The sequence below is a fragment of the Petromyzon marinus genome, chromosome 6 (assembly GCF_048934315.1).
Source record: "Petromyzon marinus isolate PM22_M1 ecotype Great Lakes invasive population chromosome 6, UKy_Petmar_22M1.pri1.0, whole genome shotgun sequence".
NCBI classification, from domain to species: domain Eukaryota; kingdom Metazoa; phylum Chordata; class Hyperoartia; order Petromyzontiformes; family Petromyzontidae; genus Petromyzon; species Petromyzon marinus.
The window spans coordinates 17,836,872-17,855,334 of record NC_133672.1 but is presented as its reverse complement, the minus strand read 5'-3'; the positions used below and the strand labels follow the sequence as shown (position 1 = coordinate 17,855,334).

General features: G+C 50.6%; 1 protein-coding gene across 5 annotated transcripts in view; it reads right to left on the bottom strand.

The window, feature by feature from the left end:
- Window positions 1-18,463, bottom strand: part of LOC116939357 (platelet-derived growth factor receptor alpha-like) — a 60,804-nt gene that overhangs the window by 29,474 nt on the left and 12,867 nt on the right. For all 5 annotated transcript variants that reach the window (XM_032947599.2, XM_032947600.2, XM_076065151.1 and 2 more), the window contains exons 3-6: window positions 17,500-17,666; window positions 8,226-8,406; window positions 6,622-7,263; window positions 1,533-1,660 (exon numbers count right to left, since the gene is read on the bottom strand). In XM_032947599.2, coding sequence (XP_032803490.2) covers window positions 1,533-1,660; window positions 6,622-7,263; window positions 8,226-8,406; window positions 17,500-17,666 — 1,118 coding nt within the window. The remainder of the gene's footprint in view (window positions 1-1,532; window positions 1,661-6,621; window positions 7,264-8,225; window positions 8,407-17,499; window positions 17,667-18,463) is intronic.

Below are 18,463 nucleotides of genomic sequence, written 5' to 3'. Positions count from 1 at the left end.
CCCCTCCCCGTCTAAATTATTTGTGAGCCTGAGATACAGCAATAGTTACCAACATTCTCATGACATGCTTTGTATGTACCGTATTTTAAACTTTGTTTGCACCATATGCAGCCAACCATGCAAATCGGAGGTGCCTGGAATTTGAGGAGCGGAAGTTTGTCCCTCTGAGTCTTATATAGCCCAAATAAAAGATTAATCGCAAAGTGTACGTAACAAAAATGAAGCCCAATGGGCATTTATTGGGTACTGAATCCTGACACCTCTCCTCACTGCTCGTCAATGACAATTCCACATCGTCAATCCACACTTTCGCTCTTTCTCTCTTCTCGCCCCCCCTTCACTGGAACAAACTTCCCTCTCCACATTAAGCAGTCTCAGTCACCTTCTCTCACTAGTTTATTGTTACCTCCAGCTCACCCCACGGCCCCTTAATCTCCCCCTCTTCAAATTCTCATTATAAATAGAAAACGATGTTTTATTTTACCATGTAAGGCACACTGAGACGTATAGCTCTTTTTCAGAAGCGACCTGGCCACAAATGATCGCTCAACGAAGTGGCTTATCACGTGGAAATTTATACCAACCAAATACCGTAACCTAAACGCGTGTTTCTAAAGGTGGAGGGTACAACCGGAGGACCCGGAGAAACATCCACACGACCACGGGGAGAGAGACACGCAAACTCCACATCTACAGCAGCAGGCATCGTCAGGGTCGGGATCGAACCCACGGGCTCCTGTACACCAGGCGTGGTAGTTAACATCTCCCAGTCACCGTGATGATGATGAGAGAGAGATAGACACGCAAACTCCACATCTACAGCAGCAGGCATTGTCAGGGTCGGGATCGAACCCACGGCCTCCTGTACACCAGGCGAGGTAGTTAACATCTCCCAGTCCACCGTGATGATGATGAGAGAGAGATAGACACGCAAACTCCACATCTACAGCAGCAGGCATCGTCAGGGTCGGGATCGAACCCACAGCCTCCTGTACACCAGGCGAGGTAGTTAACATCTCCCAGTCACCGTGATGATGATGATGAGAGAGATAGACACGCAAACTCCACATCTACAGCAGCAGGCATCGTCAGGGTCGGGATCGAACCCAAGGCCTCATGTACACCAGGCGAGGTAGTTAACATCTCCCAGTCACCGTGATGATGATGAGAGAGAGATAGACACGCAAACTCCACATCTACAGCAGCAGGCATCGTCAGGATCGGGATCGAGCTCACGACCTCCTGCGTACCGGGCGAGTGAGAAGAACATCTCCTAGCCACCGTAGCTGTGCGTAGTTATCACTCATTCCCCATTCATTCAATCCATTCATCATCATTCACTGTCATGAATTTCGCTTTCACCGAATTCACGCATCGTCACGGATTCGCCCCCATTGCTTCCTCTCATCCATTTTATTCACCTCACCTCCACCGTCACATCCAAGGCGCTTTATAAAGTACGTTTCGATAAGATAATAATTCAAGGGCACGTAATGATAATAATCATGATAGCCGAAGCACAAGGGCCATACCGGCATGCGAGGGTGCCTCCAGGTGAACATGACGATGTCGTTGCCCGTCACGGTGCACGTGACCGTGATTGTGTCACCACGCAGGACCACGGCACGCGGCGAGGTCACCACGGGACGGAGCTGTGAGACTGTGGACACACACACACAGTCAGCCACAGGCGGAGACACACACACACACAGTCAGCCACAGGCCGAGACACACACATACAGTCAGCCACAGGCGGAGACACACACACACAGTCAGCCACAGGCGGACACACACACACACACAGTCAGCCACAGGCGGAGACACACACACACAGTCAGCCACAGGCGGAGACACACACACACACAGTCAGCCACAGGCGGAGACACACACACAGTCAGCCACAGGCGGAGACACACACACACAAAGTCAGCCACAGGCGGAGACACACACACACACAGTCAGCCACAGGCGGAGACACACACACAGTCAGCCACAGGCGGACACACACACACACAGTCAGCCACAGTCGGAGACACACACACACAGTCAGCCACAGGCGGAGACACACACACACACAGTCAGCCACAGGCGGAGACACACACACACACAGTCAGCCACAGGCGGAGACACACACACACAGTCAGCCACAGGCGGAGACACACACACACACACAGTCAGCCACAGGCGGAGACACACACAGTCAGCCACAGGCGGAGACACACACACACAGTCAGCCACAGGCAGAGACACACACACACAGTCAGCCACAGGCGGAGACACACACACACACAGTCAGCCACAGGCGGAGACACACACACAGTCAGCCACAGGCGGAGACACACACACACACAGTCAGCCACAGGCGGAGACACACACACACAGTCTGCCACAGGCGGAGACACACACACAGTCAGCCACAGGCGGAGACACACACACAGTCAGCCACAGGCGGACACACACACACACACAGTCAGCCACAGGCGGAGACACACACACACACAGTCAGCCACAGGCGGAGACACACACACAGTCAGCCACAGGCGGAGACACACACACAGTCAGCCACAGGCGGACACACACACACACAGTCAGCCACAGGCGGAGATACACACACACACACAGTCAGCCACAGGCGGAGACACACACACACACAGTCAGCCACAGGCGGAGACACACACACACAGTCAGCCACAGGCGGAGACACACACACACAGTCAGCCACAGGCGGAGACACACACACACACAGTCAGCCACAGGCGGAGACACACACACACAGTCAGCCACAGGCGGAGACACACACACAGTCAGCCACAGGCGGAGACACACACACACAGTCAGCCACAGGCGGACACACACACACACAGTCAGCCACAGGCGGAGACACACACACACACACAGTCAGCCACAGGCGGAGACACACACACACAGTCAGCCACAGGCGGAGACACACACACACACACAGTCAGCCACAGGCGGAGACACACACACACAGTCAGCCACAGGCGGAGACACACACACACAGTCACACACAGGCGGAGACACACACACAGTCAGCCACAGGCGGAGACACACACACACAGTCAGCCACAGGCGGAGACACACACACACAGTCAGCCACAGGCGGACACACACACAATCAGCCACAGGCAGACACACACACAGGCTGCCACACGAGGAGACACACACACAGAGTCAGCCACAGGCGGAGACACACACACAGTCAGCCACAGGCGGAGACACACACACAGCCTGCCACACGAGGAGACACACACACACAGTCAGCCACAGGCGGAGACACACACACACAGTCAGCCAGAGGCAGAGACACACACACACAGTCAGCCAGAGGCAGAGACACACACACAGTCAGCCACAGGCGGAGACACACACACAGGCTGCCACACGAGGAGACACACACACAGAGTCAGCCACAGGCGGAGACACACACACAGCCTGCCACACGAGGAGACACACACACAGCCTGCCACACGAGGAGACACACACACACAGTCAGCCACACGAGGAGATACACACACACACAGTCAGCCACAGGCGGACACACACACAGAGTCAGCCACAGGCGGACACACACACACACAGCCTGCCACACATACACACAGCCTGCCACACGAGGAGACACACACACACACAGTCAGCCACAGGCGGAGACACACACACAGTCAGCCACAGGCAGAGACACACACACACAGTCAGCCACAGGCGGAGACACACACACACACAGTCAGCCACAGGCGGAGACACACACACAGTCAGCCACAGGCGGAGACACACACACACACAGTCAGCCACAGGCGGAGACACACACACACAGTCTGCCACAGGCGGAGACACACACACAGTCAGCCACAGGCGGAGACACACACACAGTCAGCCACAGGCGGACACACACACACACAGTCAGCCACAGGCGGAGACACACACACACACAGTCAGCCACAGGCGGAGACACACACACACAGTCAGCCACAGGCGGAGACACACACACAGTCAGCCACAGGCGGACACACACACACACAGTCAGCCACAGGCGGAGATACACACACACACACAGTCAGCCACAGGCGGAGACACACACACACACAGTCAGCCACAGGCGGAGACACACACACACAGTCAGCCACAGGCGGAGACACACACACACAGTCAGCCACAGGCGGAGACACACACACACACAGTCAGCCACAGGCGGAGACACACACACACAGTCAGCCACAGGCGGAGACACACACACAGTCAGCCACAGGCGGAGACACACACACACAGTCAGCCACAGGCGGACACACACACACACACAGTCAGCCACAGGCGGAGACACACACACACACAGTCAGCCACAGGCGGAGACACACACACACAGTCAGCCACAGGCGGAGACACACACACACACAGTCAGCCACAGGCGGAGACACACACACACAGTCAGCCACAGGCGGAGACACACACACACAGTCACACACAGGCGGAGACACACACACAGTCAGCCACAGGCGGAGACACACACACACAGTCAGCCACAGGCGGAGACACACACACACAGTCAGCCACAGGCGGACACACACACAATCAGCCACAGGCAGACACACACACAGGCTGCCACACGAGGAGACACACACACAGAGTCAGCCACAGGCGGAGACACACACACAGTCAGCCACAGGCGGAGACACACACACAGCCTGCCACACGAGGAGACACACACACACAGTCAGCCACAGGCGGAGACACACACACACAGTCAGCCAGAGGCAGAGACACACACACACAGTCAGCCAGAGGCAGAGACACACACACAGTCAGCCACAGGCGGAGACACACACACAGGCTGCCACACGAGGAGACACACACACAGAGTCAGCCACAGGCGGAGACACACACACAGCCTGCCACACGAGGAGACACACACACAGCCTGCCACACGAGGAGACACACACACACAGTCAGCCACACGAGGAGATACACACACACACAGTCAGCCACAGGCGGACACACACACAGAGTCAGCCACAGGCGGACACACACACACACAGCCTGCCACACATACACACAGCCTGCCACACGAGGAGACACACACACACACAGTCAGCCACAGGCGGAGACACACACACAGTCAGCCACAGGCGGACACACACACACAGTCAGCCACAGGCGGACACACACACACACAGCCAGCCACAGGCGGAGACACACACACACACAGTCAGCCACAGGCGGAGACACACACACACACAGTCAGCCACAGGCGGAGACACACACACACACACAGTCAGCCACAGGCGGAGACACACACACAGTCAGCCACAGGCGGAGACACACACAGTCAGCCACACGAGGAGACACACACACACAGTCAGCCACAGGCGGACAAACACACAGAGCCTGCCACACGAGGAGACACACACACACAGTCAGCCACAGGCGGACAAACACACAGAGCCTGCCACACGAGGAGACACACACAAAGACAGCCACAGGCGGACACAAATACAGCCTGCCACATGAGGAGACACACACACACAGTCAGCCACAGGCGGAGACACACACACACAGTCAGCCACAGGCGGAGACACACAAACACAGTCAGCCACAGGCGGAGACACACACACAGCCTGCCACACGAGGAGACACACACACAGCCACAGGCGGAGACACACACACAGCCTGCCACACGAGGAGACACACACACAGTCAGTCACACGAGGAGACACACACACAGCCTGCCACAGGCGGAGACACACAGTCAGCCACAGGCGGAGACACACACACACACAGCCTGCCACACGAGGAGACACACACACAGCCAGCCACACGAGGAGACAGACACACACATCTCACTGGAGTGGTATTGTGCCCGTCAGCACATCTTAAGCACTAATATGTACCACATGTAGTGAGCTGGTATTCATGGCCTTTGCGTCTGCTAGCTTGCAAACACATACGAATCTGGAAAGATCAATTGTGTCTCAATGTGGAGCTGATAGCACCGGAGATGTCATTCATTATTTTGTATAACTACCAGGTGAAATTATTGTATGTTTAGATGTTTTTCTTGTCGTACACTATGAGATGTGTCGTGAAACAGAGAATCCATTTGGAAATCTAAACAGAGCAGTTCCGAGAACCACGTGCCCGATAATGGTTGTGCAACAGATTTCCAGACATTCTTCTGAATAACCTTTCAACTGGCCTTTTAAAATAACACCAATCTAAACACACTACGGTGGGTACTTTCACAGATACTCTTCTATGAGATTAATGTCTGATGCATTACAGTGAAACCGACATTTTAATTCCGGTTGTCGATTAAAACGATGCGGCATTTGAGGCGTGTCCTGATAAAAAAAAATTATAATCCACATATTTACAATTTTAAAGATAATCTATGCATTCCTCATTGGAACACTTTACAGCCCACATCTGACATTTTGATCAACCCCCAATCATCTCGCCCACAGACGGCTGGCTGCCCAATAACTACTCAAAAAAATGTCTTTCTTCATCCACTTATTCCTTCTCCTCTCAACAGAATTGCTGCCAGATGGACAATAAGATTGTGTGTGGGCTATCAAGTCGGTGCCGACGGCGGCGATTGCGTTGGCGCACCGGCGAGCACCATCACGTGGTACTCTTCCGACTCCTGCGTGCGCCCCTCCAGACGTGCGATGCAGCGATAGCGCCCGGGCAGCAGGAACGCCCGCAGGCCCACGCCGGGCACGTACCACACTGCCCGGCGTGGGGCCCCCGCGCTCGGCACCGCGGCGGCGAACGACGCTCCGCCGGATTCGGCGAGGTGGACGGTGGTGACGTTCGAAGAGGGCCCTGTGCTCGCCGCAACATTGTAAGGCAGCCCGGCGTTGCCATTGATCTTGCCTTCGAGGTTTTGGGCGTAATCGGCAGCGTTTACGTTGGGCAGGGGCTGTTTTTTAAGTTCATCGGTGGGGGTGTTTGAGGAGTGCGCGCTTTGGTTCGTTACAGTTTGATGTTGTAGCGTTTGGGCGCCTCGTTGCATCTGGCGGGTGACGCTTTCTCCGGCTGCTACGTCGTTCCTGTGCGTGGTTGCGGACGGTCGAGGCGCTGTGCTGTCGCTGTCAGGCGTGGTGGCGGCGGTGGTGGCGGCGTCGTGACGGAGCGACACCGAAGTGTGTGGCGACGTGACGAGGCACGGCAGAGTCGCCACGTCCCCGGCGTGCACAATCACCACCTGCGCGTGCTCACTCAGCGAGGGCTTGAACAGCGAGCGCCCGTCTGGAAGGCGCGCACAGCGACAAGCAGCGTTGGCACCCTGGCGGCGAGGAACCCGAATATCGAGTGAAACGTCACTCCGAGTGAAACACTTGTTTTCAGTAGGCGTCTCGAGGTCAGTCGTAGCGCGCTGTCGGGAAAGAGTTCCATGTTCCCGTCAATAAGGGAAAACGATTACCTATTTTGGCCGTATGGTGGGTTGACACTTTTCCTGGTTTTCCCAGTACCGTCTCTTTTTTTAAGGTAGCTGTCCTTGGGAAAATCCATTAATAACATTCAAAGTCCTAATTACATAGTGACCCCAACACATAAAGCATGTCACTTGATTCACAGCATCTTCCGTCTGCACCTCCTTCCCCACACCCCTGATCTGCCCTTAGAATGCTGGTTACTTCCTCAATACCCCTCCTTCCCCCCCTCATCCCCCGTCGAAAGACCCCCTAAGGGTGGGCACCTTCCCCACACCTAGACGTGTTTGTTCAAGCGCCGAAAATCCTCCCCCAAGAAACCATCGACGCGTTGTATCGGACTTGCGCGCTCACCATAATAAAAAAAAAACATTGAAGAAAAACAGTCCCAGTTACACGTTGTTGTTGTTCTGCCTTCTTATGTCCAAGATGTGTCCTCGTTTTTTGTACCTTCAGAGGTGGCAACACTGCTGCCATAACAGGAACGTTCAGTGAACAACCGTTTAGGCTAGAGGAGTTGGTGTGGCGAGCAACACACCGGCCACCCTAAGTTACCCATTGGAGGTCGTGGATAGGGAGTGATTGAGATGCAGGTCAGATATAAAACCCAATGATTATTCACGTAAACTAAAAACAAAACGTATTTTGCGAACGAAACATTTCATTTACCGAACTTTAAAAGACCGTCGTAAAAAAACGTTGCTTTGTTGACACAGGTGACGATGATGATCATGATGATGGTCGTGACATTGATGATGATGATGATGTAAAACTTACCTTGCACATAAACTCTCACAGTGGCACCTTGTGGCTCTGTCCCATCAGTGACGTCAACTTCATCGTATCGACTCATGTCTTCGTGATGATACTGACACGTGTACACACCATTGTGTTGCAGCGTCGCATTCTCAATTCGTAGCCAAGTTGAAAACAAGCCGAATTCAGGTATGGCTTCCGTCTGAAAGTGAAGATGTCAAGAACGTAAAATGATTTTGTGACGTGCAGAAAGGTTCAACAAGAAAGCCTCCCATAATCTGAAGAAGACGTTTTAGGGGGTTCCCGGAGGTCGGTTTTCCCCTCCACATATAGAAACAGTATTTGGCTGCAATACATTTCCACATGATACGCCACTACATTGAGCTATCATTTGTGGCCAAATCGCTTCTGCAAAAGAGCTATTTAGCTCAGTGGGCCTTAGGGGGCGTCCATTAATGACGTCACGCACCTGGGTGTGACGAGGGGGGGGGGGTGAGAAATGTGACGTCACATCAAAATGCGAAACTTTAAATAAATATAGACAACACGTTCTACTTAATTAAATATACTTCTTAATAAATGTTTTCTCCTACAACATTAGAGTGCAGCGCCACATTAAATACGCACTACAATCACAATAGTTTAAAGCGATTTGAAGCATGTTTTATTTTGGGGGGGGGGCAGAGCTTTGTGACGTCATATTTGAGGAGGGGTCTGACTTTTTGTGTGACGAGGGGGGGGGGGGGTAAAAAATCGTCCAAAATCGCGTGACGTCATTTATGGACGGCCCCTTACCTGGTAAAATATATATTTTTAAATGTTTGGGTAAATTAGATTTACAAGTTGCATGTGGGATGAAAATGGAGTACTCTTTGGTTCTCTCGATAAAGTAACGTAGAAAGAAAAATAAATAAATAATAGAATACGACGTTTCGATTGCAACACGAGCAATCATCATCAGGTACAAATGAAAGCGAACACAAACCTTGTAAACTTAGAAATGTAACGCAATACAACACAGAGAGTCGGCTAACACAACAGTCAACACCCTACCTGGTTGATTACGTTCTTGCAAAGAGTGATACATTTGAGAGAGGCAAAATACAGACACGGAGACGCACAGACAGACACACAAGCAGAGAGACAACACAGAGACACAGAGAGAGAGAGACACACAACATAGACACACAGACAGACACACAAGCAGAGAGAGATAACACAGGGACACAGAGAGAGAGAGACAACATAGACAAAGACAAAGACAAAGACAAAGATCCCCCATATAGCCTTAACAGACTGTAGGGGCAAGTGCTGTTAGCGAGCACCTATGAAGGCCGGAACGGTACACGAGGGGGTGGGTGGCCAGCACCACGCCCGACCGCCTTTGTCTCCCTAGTGGCAATGTTTACACAACGCACCAGGTACTCATTTGAGGCTGAGTCGACCTAGGGGAGGCCCGGTACCGGTTCAGATAATCGTCACTGGTGTTGGCCGTGAGCGGGAATCGAACCCGGGTCGCCAGGTTCATAGCGCAGCGCGCTAACCGCTACACTATCGCTCCCCACAACATAGACACACAGACAGACACACAAGCAGAGATATATAACACAGAGACACAGAGAGAGAGAGAGAGACACACAACATAGACACATAGACAGACACACAAGCAGAGAGACAACAGAGACACACACAGAGAGAGACACACACAACATAGACACACAGACAGACACACAAGCAGAGAGATAACACAGAGACACACAGAGAGAGACACAACATAGACACAGACAGATACACAAGCAGAGAGAGACAACAGAGACACACAGAGAGAGATTGAGAGACACACATAGACACACGGACAGACACACAAGCAGAGAGAGACAACACGGAGGCACACAGAGAGAGACACACAACATAGACACAAAGATAGACACACAAGCAGAGAGAGACAACAGAGACACAGAGAGAGAGACACAACATAGACACACAGACAGACACACAAGCAGAGAGAGACAACACAGAGACACAGAGAGACACACAACATAGACACATAGACAGACACATAAGCAGAGAGAGACAACAGAGACACAGGGAGAGAGAGAGACAACGTAGACACACAGACAGACACACAAGCAGAGAGAAATAACACAGAGACACACAGAGAGAGAGAGAGACGCACAACACAGACACACAGACAGACACACAAGCAGAGAGATAACAGAGACACACAGAGATAGACACACAACATAGACACACAGACAGACACACAAGCAGAGAGATAACAGAGACACACAGAGAGAGATACACAACATAGACACACAGACAGACACACAAGCAGAGAGATAACAGAGACACACAGAGAGAGACACACACATGCACAGACACATAAGCAGAGAGAGACAACACAGAGACACAGAGAGAGATAAAACTAACTTAAATCCTCCCCATAGAGGTGGTTTAAACTTTATTTGAAGTTTTTCGTGACTGCAGGAATTACTTTTTGGTTCTTTCGGTAAAGTCACGTAGACTGTTATGTTAGCCGACTCTGTTGCATTGCATTATAATCCTAAGTTTACTGATGATGATTGCTTGTGTTGCAATCGAAACGTTGTATGCTATTATTTAATTTATTTTTTTCTTTCTACGTGACTTTACCGAAAGAACCACAAAGTAATTCCTGCAGTCACGAAAGCTCCAAATCAATTTTGCAAATGTAGTACCTGGACAAAACCTATGCATAGGAGGGGATAACACCCAAAGCTCCACACAGTTAGATTCAAAATGTCATTACTGTACTTCCATCTCCTGGCCATCTAACAGCCCAAGGCGATAACAATTGGAATTCACTGGCAGTCTCCCATCCTGCACTGCGTTTCCCCTTCAGCATCACACTCAATAAAACTCTGGTAAACATCTTCCCTGGAATGCTCAATAAGATATCTAGGTACAGATATTGCATTCACTGCTTACATATTACCACGAAAAACATCACCTCGCTCCAACATTCTACTTGATAAAGTGTATTTAACAAAGGCTTACTTTTAATGGCTTTCATTAAACTCCGTAAATAAGCAATATTAATAATAAAGTACGTGGGTACATATTGATCGGGATCTAACTGAACTGTAAGAGTATCAGGCTGCCAATTACGAGATGCCAAGTTCAAATCCAGGTCACCCCACTCGAGTGAGCACAACGTGGAGCAGCTTGTGGAGGCTGCCGTTTGTGATCACAACGGCGTGGCATGGACCGCTTGCAACACAGCGCAGGACCGTGAATACAGGCAGCGGCGTTCATATTTGAAATGATAATAGCTAAGAAAATAATATTTTTGTAACGAAGAGTTGAATTTACTGGAGTCAACGATGAATGTGAGCGCGTTGAGTTTGGTGATTCATGACGATGAGTACGACCACTGGCCTTGACGGGATTCCGTTCGTCCGAATGAAGACACGGGTTAAGATAATTTAGTAAAGTTATTTAGGTAGTGCAGAATAACACACGGGTCCTCATAAAGCAGTCTGACGATGTTGCCATTGAATGAGGTGCTGACTCTCCATCAGAGGTTGCTTGAGATTCAGCAGCTGATTTAATCTCGATTTGAAGCTTTCGTGACTGGTTCTTTCGGTAAAGTCACGTAGTAGGTAGAAAATAAAATGAATCACGACGCTTCGATCGCAACACAAGCGTCCGTCATCAGGCAGAAAAAGTATAATCCAGCAGTGGAAGCAGCTGAACTAGCGAGAGAGCTGCTCCAACAACAACAAGGAGCCTATAGATGTGGCGATGGGCAAGCAAGCGAGGTCAGATTCAATCTGCGCGCTGTTGCACGAATTGCGAAAAAAATCAGCAGCTGCTTTGCCGTTCAAACGTAGTCGTAATATGTTGATGGCACCGTCAGCCAAGAAATTATTCTGGAAATGAATCGCGAAACCGTCCGACCAAATCTAGGGCGTGAGGAGTCAGACCTTGCCCTTTGGAACAAGCAGCAGCAGCCAGTCGTCATCAGGCTGGGCGCTGCAATACGCCAAGAGACTGTGAAACTTCGTGTGAGCTGCTCATAACATTCGCCGTCCGACTATTTCGACATCACAAGGACTGCTGTTGACGCTCCCCACGAAACTTTATGACCACGGTTGCGAATCGCGGGAAAATAAATCATTATTGCGAAGATTTTTTTTTTAATACCACGCACCAGTATACAGACCTGGTAATGGGGGGTTTGGGTGCGCGTCCCTCACACCAACATTTAATAACTAAGAGTGGACTAAATGTTTGACTGCTTTCAGTTGACGAGACAAAGGGAATGATTCAATGAAATCCACAGACTGAGATACGATTCGAATTCCAGAGGCTGTTGTCGACTGGAATAAGACTGTGACTGAAATGTAATCAAATGCTGCCCGAATGGAATACTGGTAGACAAGGCATTACTCACGGCTCTTCTAAAAAAATGGGAGACTGATATCAAATTGAATAACACGTCAGTGTTAACATCAACAAATATGTGGGTATGAACTATCATCCCGCACCTACGATTTGCACGGTTGGCTATGTATGGTGCAAAATAAGCTAAAAATACATATTTACATCACATCTGTCAAGAAAAAACAATGGTGATACTCAAAGTAAAGTAGGCTCGATTATCCGCGTTAATGGCAGGGATAATCCGAAAAAAACCCCCACTTTCCACGGATCGCTATGCCAAAAAACACAAATAAAGGTATAAATTAGCAATTGATGCGCGTACTCAGTGATAACAACTTTCCTGCTCCCGCGCGGAAGACTCTGCCCACAAAGTGGACGGCAGAGCCACGCCAATCAACGTGAATCAAACTCCGCCCACTGTTGTAAACATCTGAAACTACTGTACTGTAGAGGCGACCACGTGAATTTCGGATTATCCGGAGCACATATTTGCGCGGTTTATGCACGTGACTTGTAATAAACATTTCATAGAATTAACAATGTGTAACTGTTTTTAGATGATTCATTTGGGTTTAAGGGAAATGCCATGAGTTATTCATCCATGTGAAAATCTCAGGTGACCGGTTAATACGCAAACCGGATAAACCGCACGCGGATAATCGAGGGTCTCCTGTAATGCCTTTATACGAGTTTTAGACACGATGTGGGAATCTGGCCTAACGGTGAGCATCTGCGTGCCCTCGCCACCGACTCAGGCGAGGCATGCCCACCGCAGAGCACGATGATCACTCATAATTGCTTGCTGTGTAAACTAGGAAACGTGGCTCATCTCAGTTGCATGTTCGCCACCAATTGCAGAGGCTTGAAGCAATCACATTTTGTGCACAGAGAACGTAATGTCCAACCAAAACATTCTGTATATACAAAAATGCTAATGCTGCTGTTTTGCCCTTTACAAAACCACGTAACCCGTGGCACACCCGGGGACGCGACGGACATAGAGAAGGAAGGCGCAAGCAAAACTGAGCTTGCACGGAGCGGCGTACATTTTCACAGGGGGCGGGGAAAGAGGTGGGTGGCCACACACGAGGCACGGGAGGCTTTCGAGATGATCTGGATACTGAATATTGATACACCACGCACTCGAATGGAGCAACCTGATGCATTGCTCGAGAATGTTAACATGTTTGGTCAACTTAATTGCTGTTAGCTATCCAGTTTTAAACGTTTCATCGTATTGAACAGTCATATACTTTTGCATTTTTAAACATCACATCAGGCATATTCGGTAACAAACATAACATTGATAATAATAATAATTAATAAAATCAAGTGTTTCAACTCCCTTGTCTGCTGCGCAGGTGTAGTGAGTCCAACTGAGTCGCAGACGTTAACTTGGGAGCAGCACTATGTATTAACACAACAACACAAACATAACACAACCTACGCTCGGGTCTCGAATGCCCATCTAACCACGCTACAGCAGAACTAGACACGGTTCGCTATCCCGGCCCGGACCACAAGCTGGGTCCCGGACCGCGTGGCTAGAGGCTTCTTCTCCCCAACGTGGATCTTCGAACACCAACACTTGAAGAACCCCGAGCTCCTCACGAGGCCCTCGTTATATGCCCCCGGGCTTGGGCTGGCTCCGCCCTTAGCCCCGCCCACCTTCCAGGCTCCTCGGGCCCCTTCTCGAATGTTCCCGAGAGCTCTGCGGGACCACGTGACCGCCCCTCGGCCCCCGTCCACCGGTGGCCCCCCTCCAGTATCGTCCGGTCACGTGACAACAGGTCAGCCAGAGTGTCATTCCCCAGAGTGACCCTGGCTGGCTGACGCTCCCCCTCGCTCCCTCACTGGGAGTCGGCACCAGAGGAAGGGCCTTTAATATTGATGCCCCCAGGGTCTGGAATGCTATTGCCAATAAACTGCAACTTGAATCACTACCTATGCGATCTTCACTCAAAACTGCTCTAGAGGAGTTGTACACCCCTAGCTGCCACTGCTATTCATTGGCGTAAAATAATATAAAATGTTTCGCTCAGGATGACGCTGCAAAGTATTATCTGTATTTTGATTTAGTGTGCTGATCTTAAAGGTGCATTGAAAAATTTGATACTCCGACCGATGCTTCTGTTGTTGTGGAGTAACTCATGCAGCCAGTTATGGCTCTAGGATTTCGTGTTACATGTTATTTATGTAGTTTATTGTAAAAAAATGCGGTCACAGTTCCTATGATCACTGTTACATTGCATTTATGGCTTTATTTTGGTGATTTCTAAAAGTTTTTTGGTTTGGCCATGTTTTTGTTTGTTGTAGTACGGAGTTAGACTGATGACCTTCATATCAGTTTTCTTGTTGTTTGACTTGCATCCCACTGGGATTTTGCACACAGCATTGGTGTACGGTGCTATTTCAGGAATATTTTTGCTGTTTTTTTCATGGATTTTCTGTTTGCACAGTCACACATAATCACTTTAAGATGTTTTTCTTGTTCGTGTTTTTGTTTTTTTGTTTGTTGCGGTTGCACCCGATTCAAGAGCTGAATGGCTCACAGGGCTCTACCAAATAAATGAAACTATGAAACTCTGCTCGTGGTGCCTCTGCGCCAACCAGCGCTCACCCAACCACCGCTAGAGTTGGAACTGCAGCCCGCAACCCGGGCTGCCTGTAATGACAACATTACCGGCCGTGACTTCGCAAGTCCCGGCACCACACAGTGAAAAGTACAGTCACTACACAGGCAACATATTATGGCAAAGCCTAATGATAATAAGAAAAAGCTCGCAAGGTCGGAGCAAAGAAACAAACAGAAAAAGAAGAAATATTAGGAAATGTCTCAATAGCCAACTACTGTAGTAGTAGTAGTAGTAATAATAAAGCGCTCTTTATAACAACGCACCGCGTACACGACACAACATGCGTGGTGCCACCGCGGCGGAGCAGCTCCGTCGGGGGCCGTATTCACCACCGTGACACCGCCACCGGGGAGTGACGACGCCGACGCGACGCGGCGCGCCCCTACCCCCCCACATGTATATACACACACCCCACGTAGGGCCGGCAGGGAAGGTCACCTGGCCGACGGGTTTTTATCCAGAAGCCCCTAATGGGATCAAGCTTCGTGGTTTCCTGCGGCCGGGAAATTGTGCGACCTCCCCCCGAGGCCGACGCGCACCGTGGCGCCGTGACCTGACGTTAAAGCTGCGTGGTCACGGCGGAGGCCGCAGAGCCACCGCGAGCGAAACCGCACACACACGGCACGGGGCGTGGGAACCGCGAGATGCCTGCGGTTATAGGTGGAATTAGGAATTAAATGCCCTTGATTATAGGTGAGCTCCCGAGTCCAAATAACAACAGGATAGGAGCATTCAGGCCTCTGCATAGACAGGGCGGCGCGGGGCGGAAGCATCTGAATGTCTTTTGTTCTAGAAAATGTCACGGATCAGCATGTGAAAAAGGACGAAAATAACTCAGCCTCTGAATGGACAGGGCGGTGCGGAGCGTGGGAACCACGGTACGCCTTTGTCCTAAGTAATATTACAGATCTGAATATGAAGGAGCACGGGTGGGCAGGCGCCAGAGCAACGGAATGCCTTTAGGGTGTATAAAATACGGAGGCTTAGCGTAGCAAGCGACAGTCTTCTTCAAAAATCATCGCGGTCCACGCAGGAGGGGAGTCAGCCGTTCGAGACGTCCGCGTGACAAACTTCAGCGCAGCCAGGCTCAACCCTCTATGGATCGCTTTTCTACAGCTTCCAGCGCAGCAGAGTGGAAGCACGCATGAGTAAGAGAGAGAGGTAAGTTTGGGCTATTTGATCGAGGGTAGAAAGCAGAGCGATAGGCAGAGGAAATACAGTCTAGGATCCCAAGGGGAATAGGCTGACATCCACGGACCCACACAATTACGCGTAGCTTAACGGGTCGCTCGCGGTAAATAAAATATCTGGTAGGGGAATAAACTGTGTCGTGTGGTCCTTCGGAGGGTGAAGAGGAGGGTGGAGAGTGTTTTGTGTTCGCGTGCATACGCGGCTGTTTGCGGCGACTAAGGAAGTAGAGCGTGCTTGGTGTCCGTACGTGTACGATCGTTTACAGTATTGTTCAGCGCGCGCGTGCCTACACGACTATTTTCGGTGGTGCCCAGCGCTCGCATACCTGCGCAATTGCCTACAGTAGCGCTTTGCGCTCGCGTGCATGCGCGGTTGTTTACAACGAGGCGGAGCGCTTAGCGTGCGTGTGCCTACGCGTCTGGTTTCGGTGGCGTTGAGCGCTCGCGTACCTGTACGATTGTTTACAGTAGCGCTTAACGCTCGCGCGCCTGTGTGACGGGGTGGCTGTCGCACACCCGCGCGATTGTCTAATAGCGAGGTAGCGAATTAAGCGCCTAGCGTGCGGAGCAAAGTAATCGCGGCGTGTTTGTTTTTGCTTAAGCGCGTGGAGCGTGGGTGGGAGGGAATCCCACGGCGACGCTCCGTGCCTGTTTATTCCCGTGCAGGACGGGGTTTTACTTTGCGAGCGCGCTCACCGCGGCACGCCGCCGTTGAACAGTGTAGCGCATCGCAAGCGCAAAGCGTACGAGCCGCTAATTAAGCTACGCAAACGCGGTCGACATCCCAGGCAGAGGTACAGGGGGGCGAGACATTAGGGGTCGGTAGTCTGGACCTGACAGAGCAGCCGGGGGGTAGCGGTATGAATGGAACGGGGGAGTCGGTGGGCAACGGCCCCGACAATTGGATGATGGTGGGGGACGGTAGCCCCCACACATGTAAGCGAAGAACAACAGCAGTGACAACAACAACAAGATCGTTTTCTACGGTGCATGCATTGCGTTCGGCCAGAGCCACCAATGGGGGCCCTCTGGCACCCTCCTCACCTGCGCCGTGGCTGTGGTGGCGGGTGGCGTTGAGACGGCGACGTTTCGAGGCTCGACCCAAACCACGCGGGCCGAGCCCTCACACTTGATGGCCAGCCTCTGCCCGACCTCCACGGTCACCTCGCTCGTGTTGGGGATCACGCGTGGAAGATCCAGAGCACAGCAGCCTGAACGTCGGCATTGAGAATACTTATTACAAAAGGCGCCGGCGGTCCGTTTGTCCATCAACTAAATTTTCAGAGCCGTTCAGAAGGCCTGAATCAAAAAGTTATAGAAAGTGGATCCCCCCCCGCTCCTCGACCAGATGTGTGGATAAAAAGTTGATCTAATAGGGTTCCAAAAATGTTATTTTGTAGGCATATTAGCCTACACACCCTGCATACAATAGAGTTAGTAGTATCTACTACACACCTTACATAAAATAGTCAGTAGTGTCTACTACACACCCTACATACAATAGAGTCAGTAGTATCTACTACACACCCTACATACAATAGAGTTAGTAGTATCTACTACACACGCTACATACAATAGAGTCAGTAGTATCTACTACACACCCTACGTACAATAGAGTCAGTAGTATCGACTACACATCCTACATACAATAGAGTTAGTAGTATCTACTACACACCCTACAAACAATAAAGTCAGTAGTGTCTACTACACACCCTATACAATAGAGTCAGTAGTATCTAATCTACACCCTACATACAATAGTCAGTAGTATCTATTACACACCCTACATACAATAGTCAGTAGTATCTACTACACACCCGACATACAATAGAGTCAGTAGTGTCTACTACACACCCTAAATACAATAGTCAGTAGTATCTACTACACACCCTATATACAATAATCAGTAGTATCTACTACACAGCTTACATACAATAGTCAATAGTATCTACTACACACCCTACATACAATAGTCAGTAGTATCTACTACACACCCAAAATACAATAG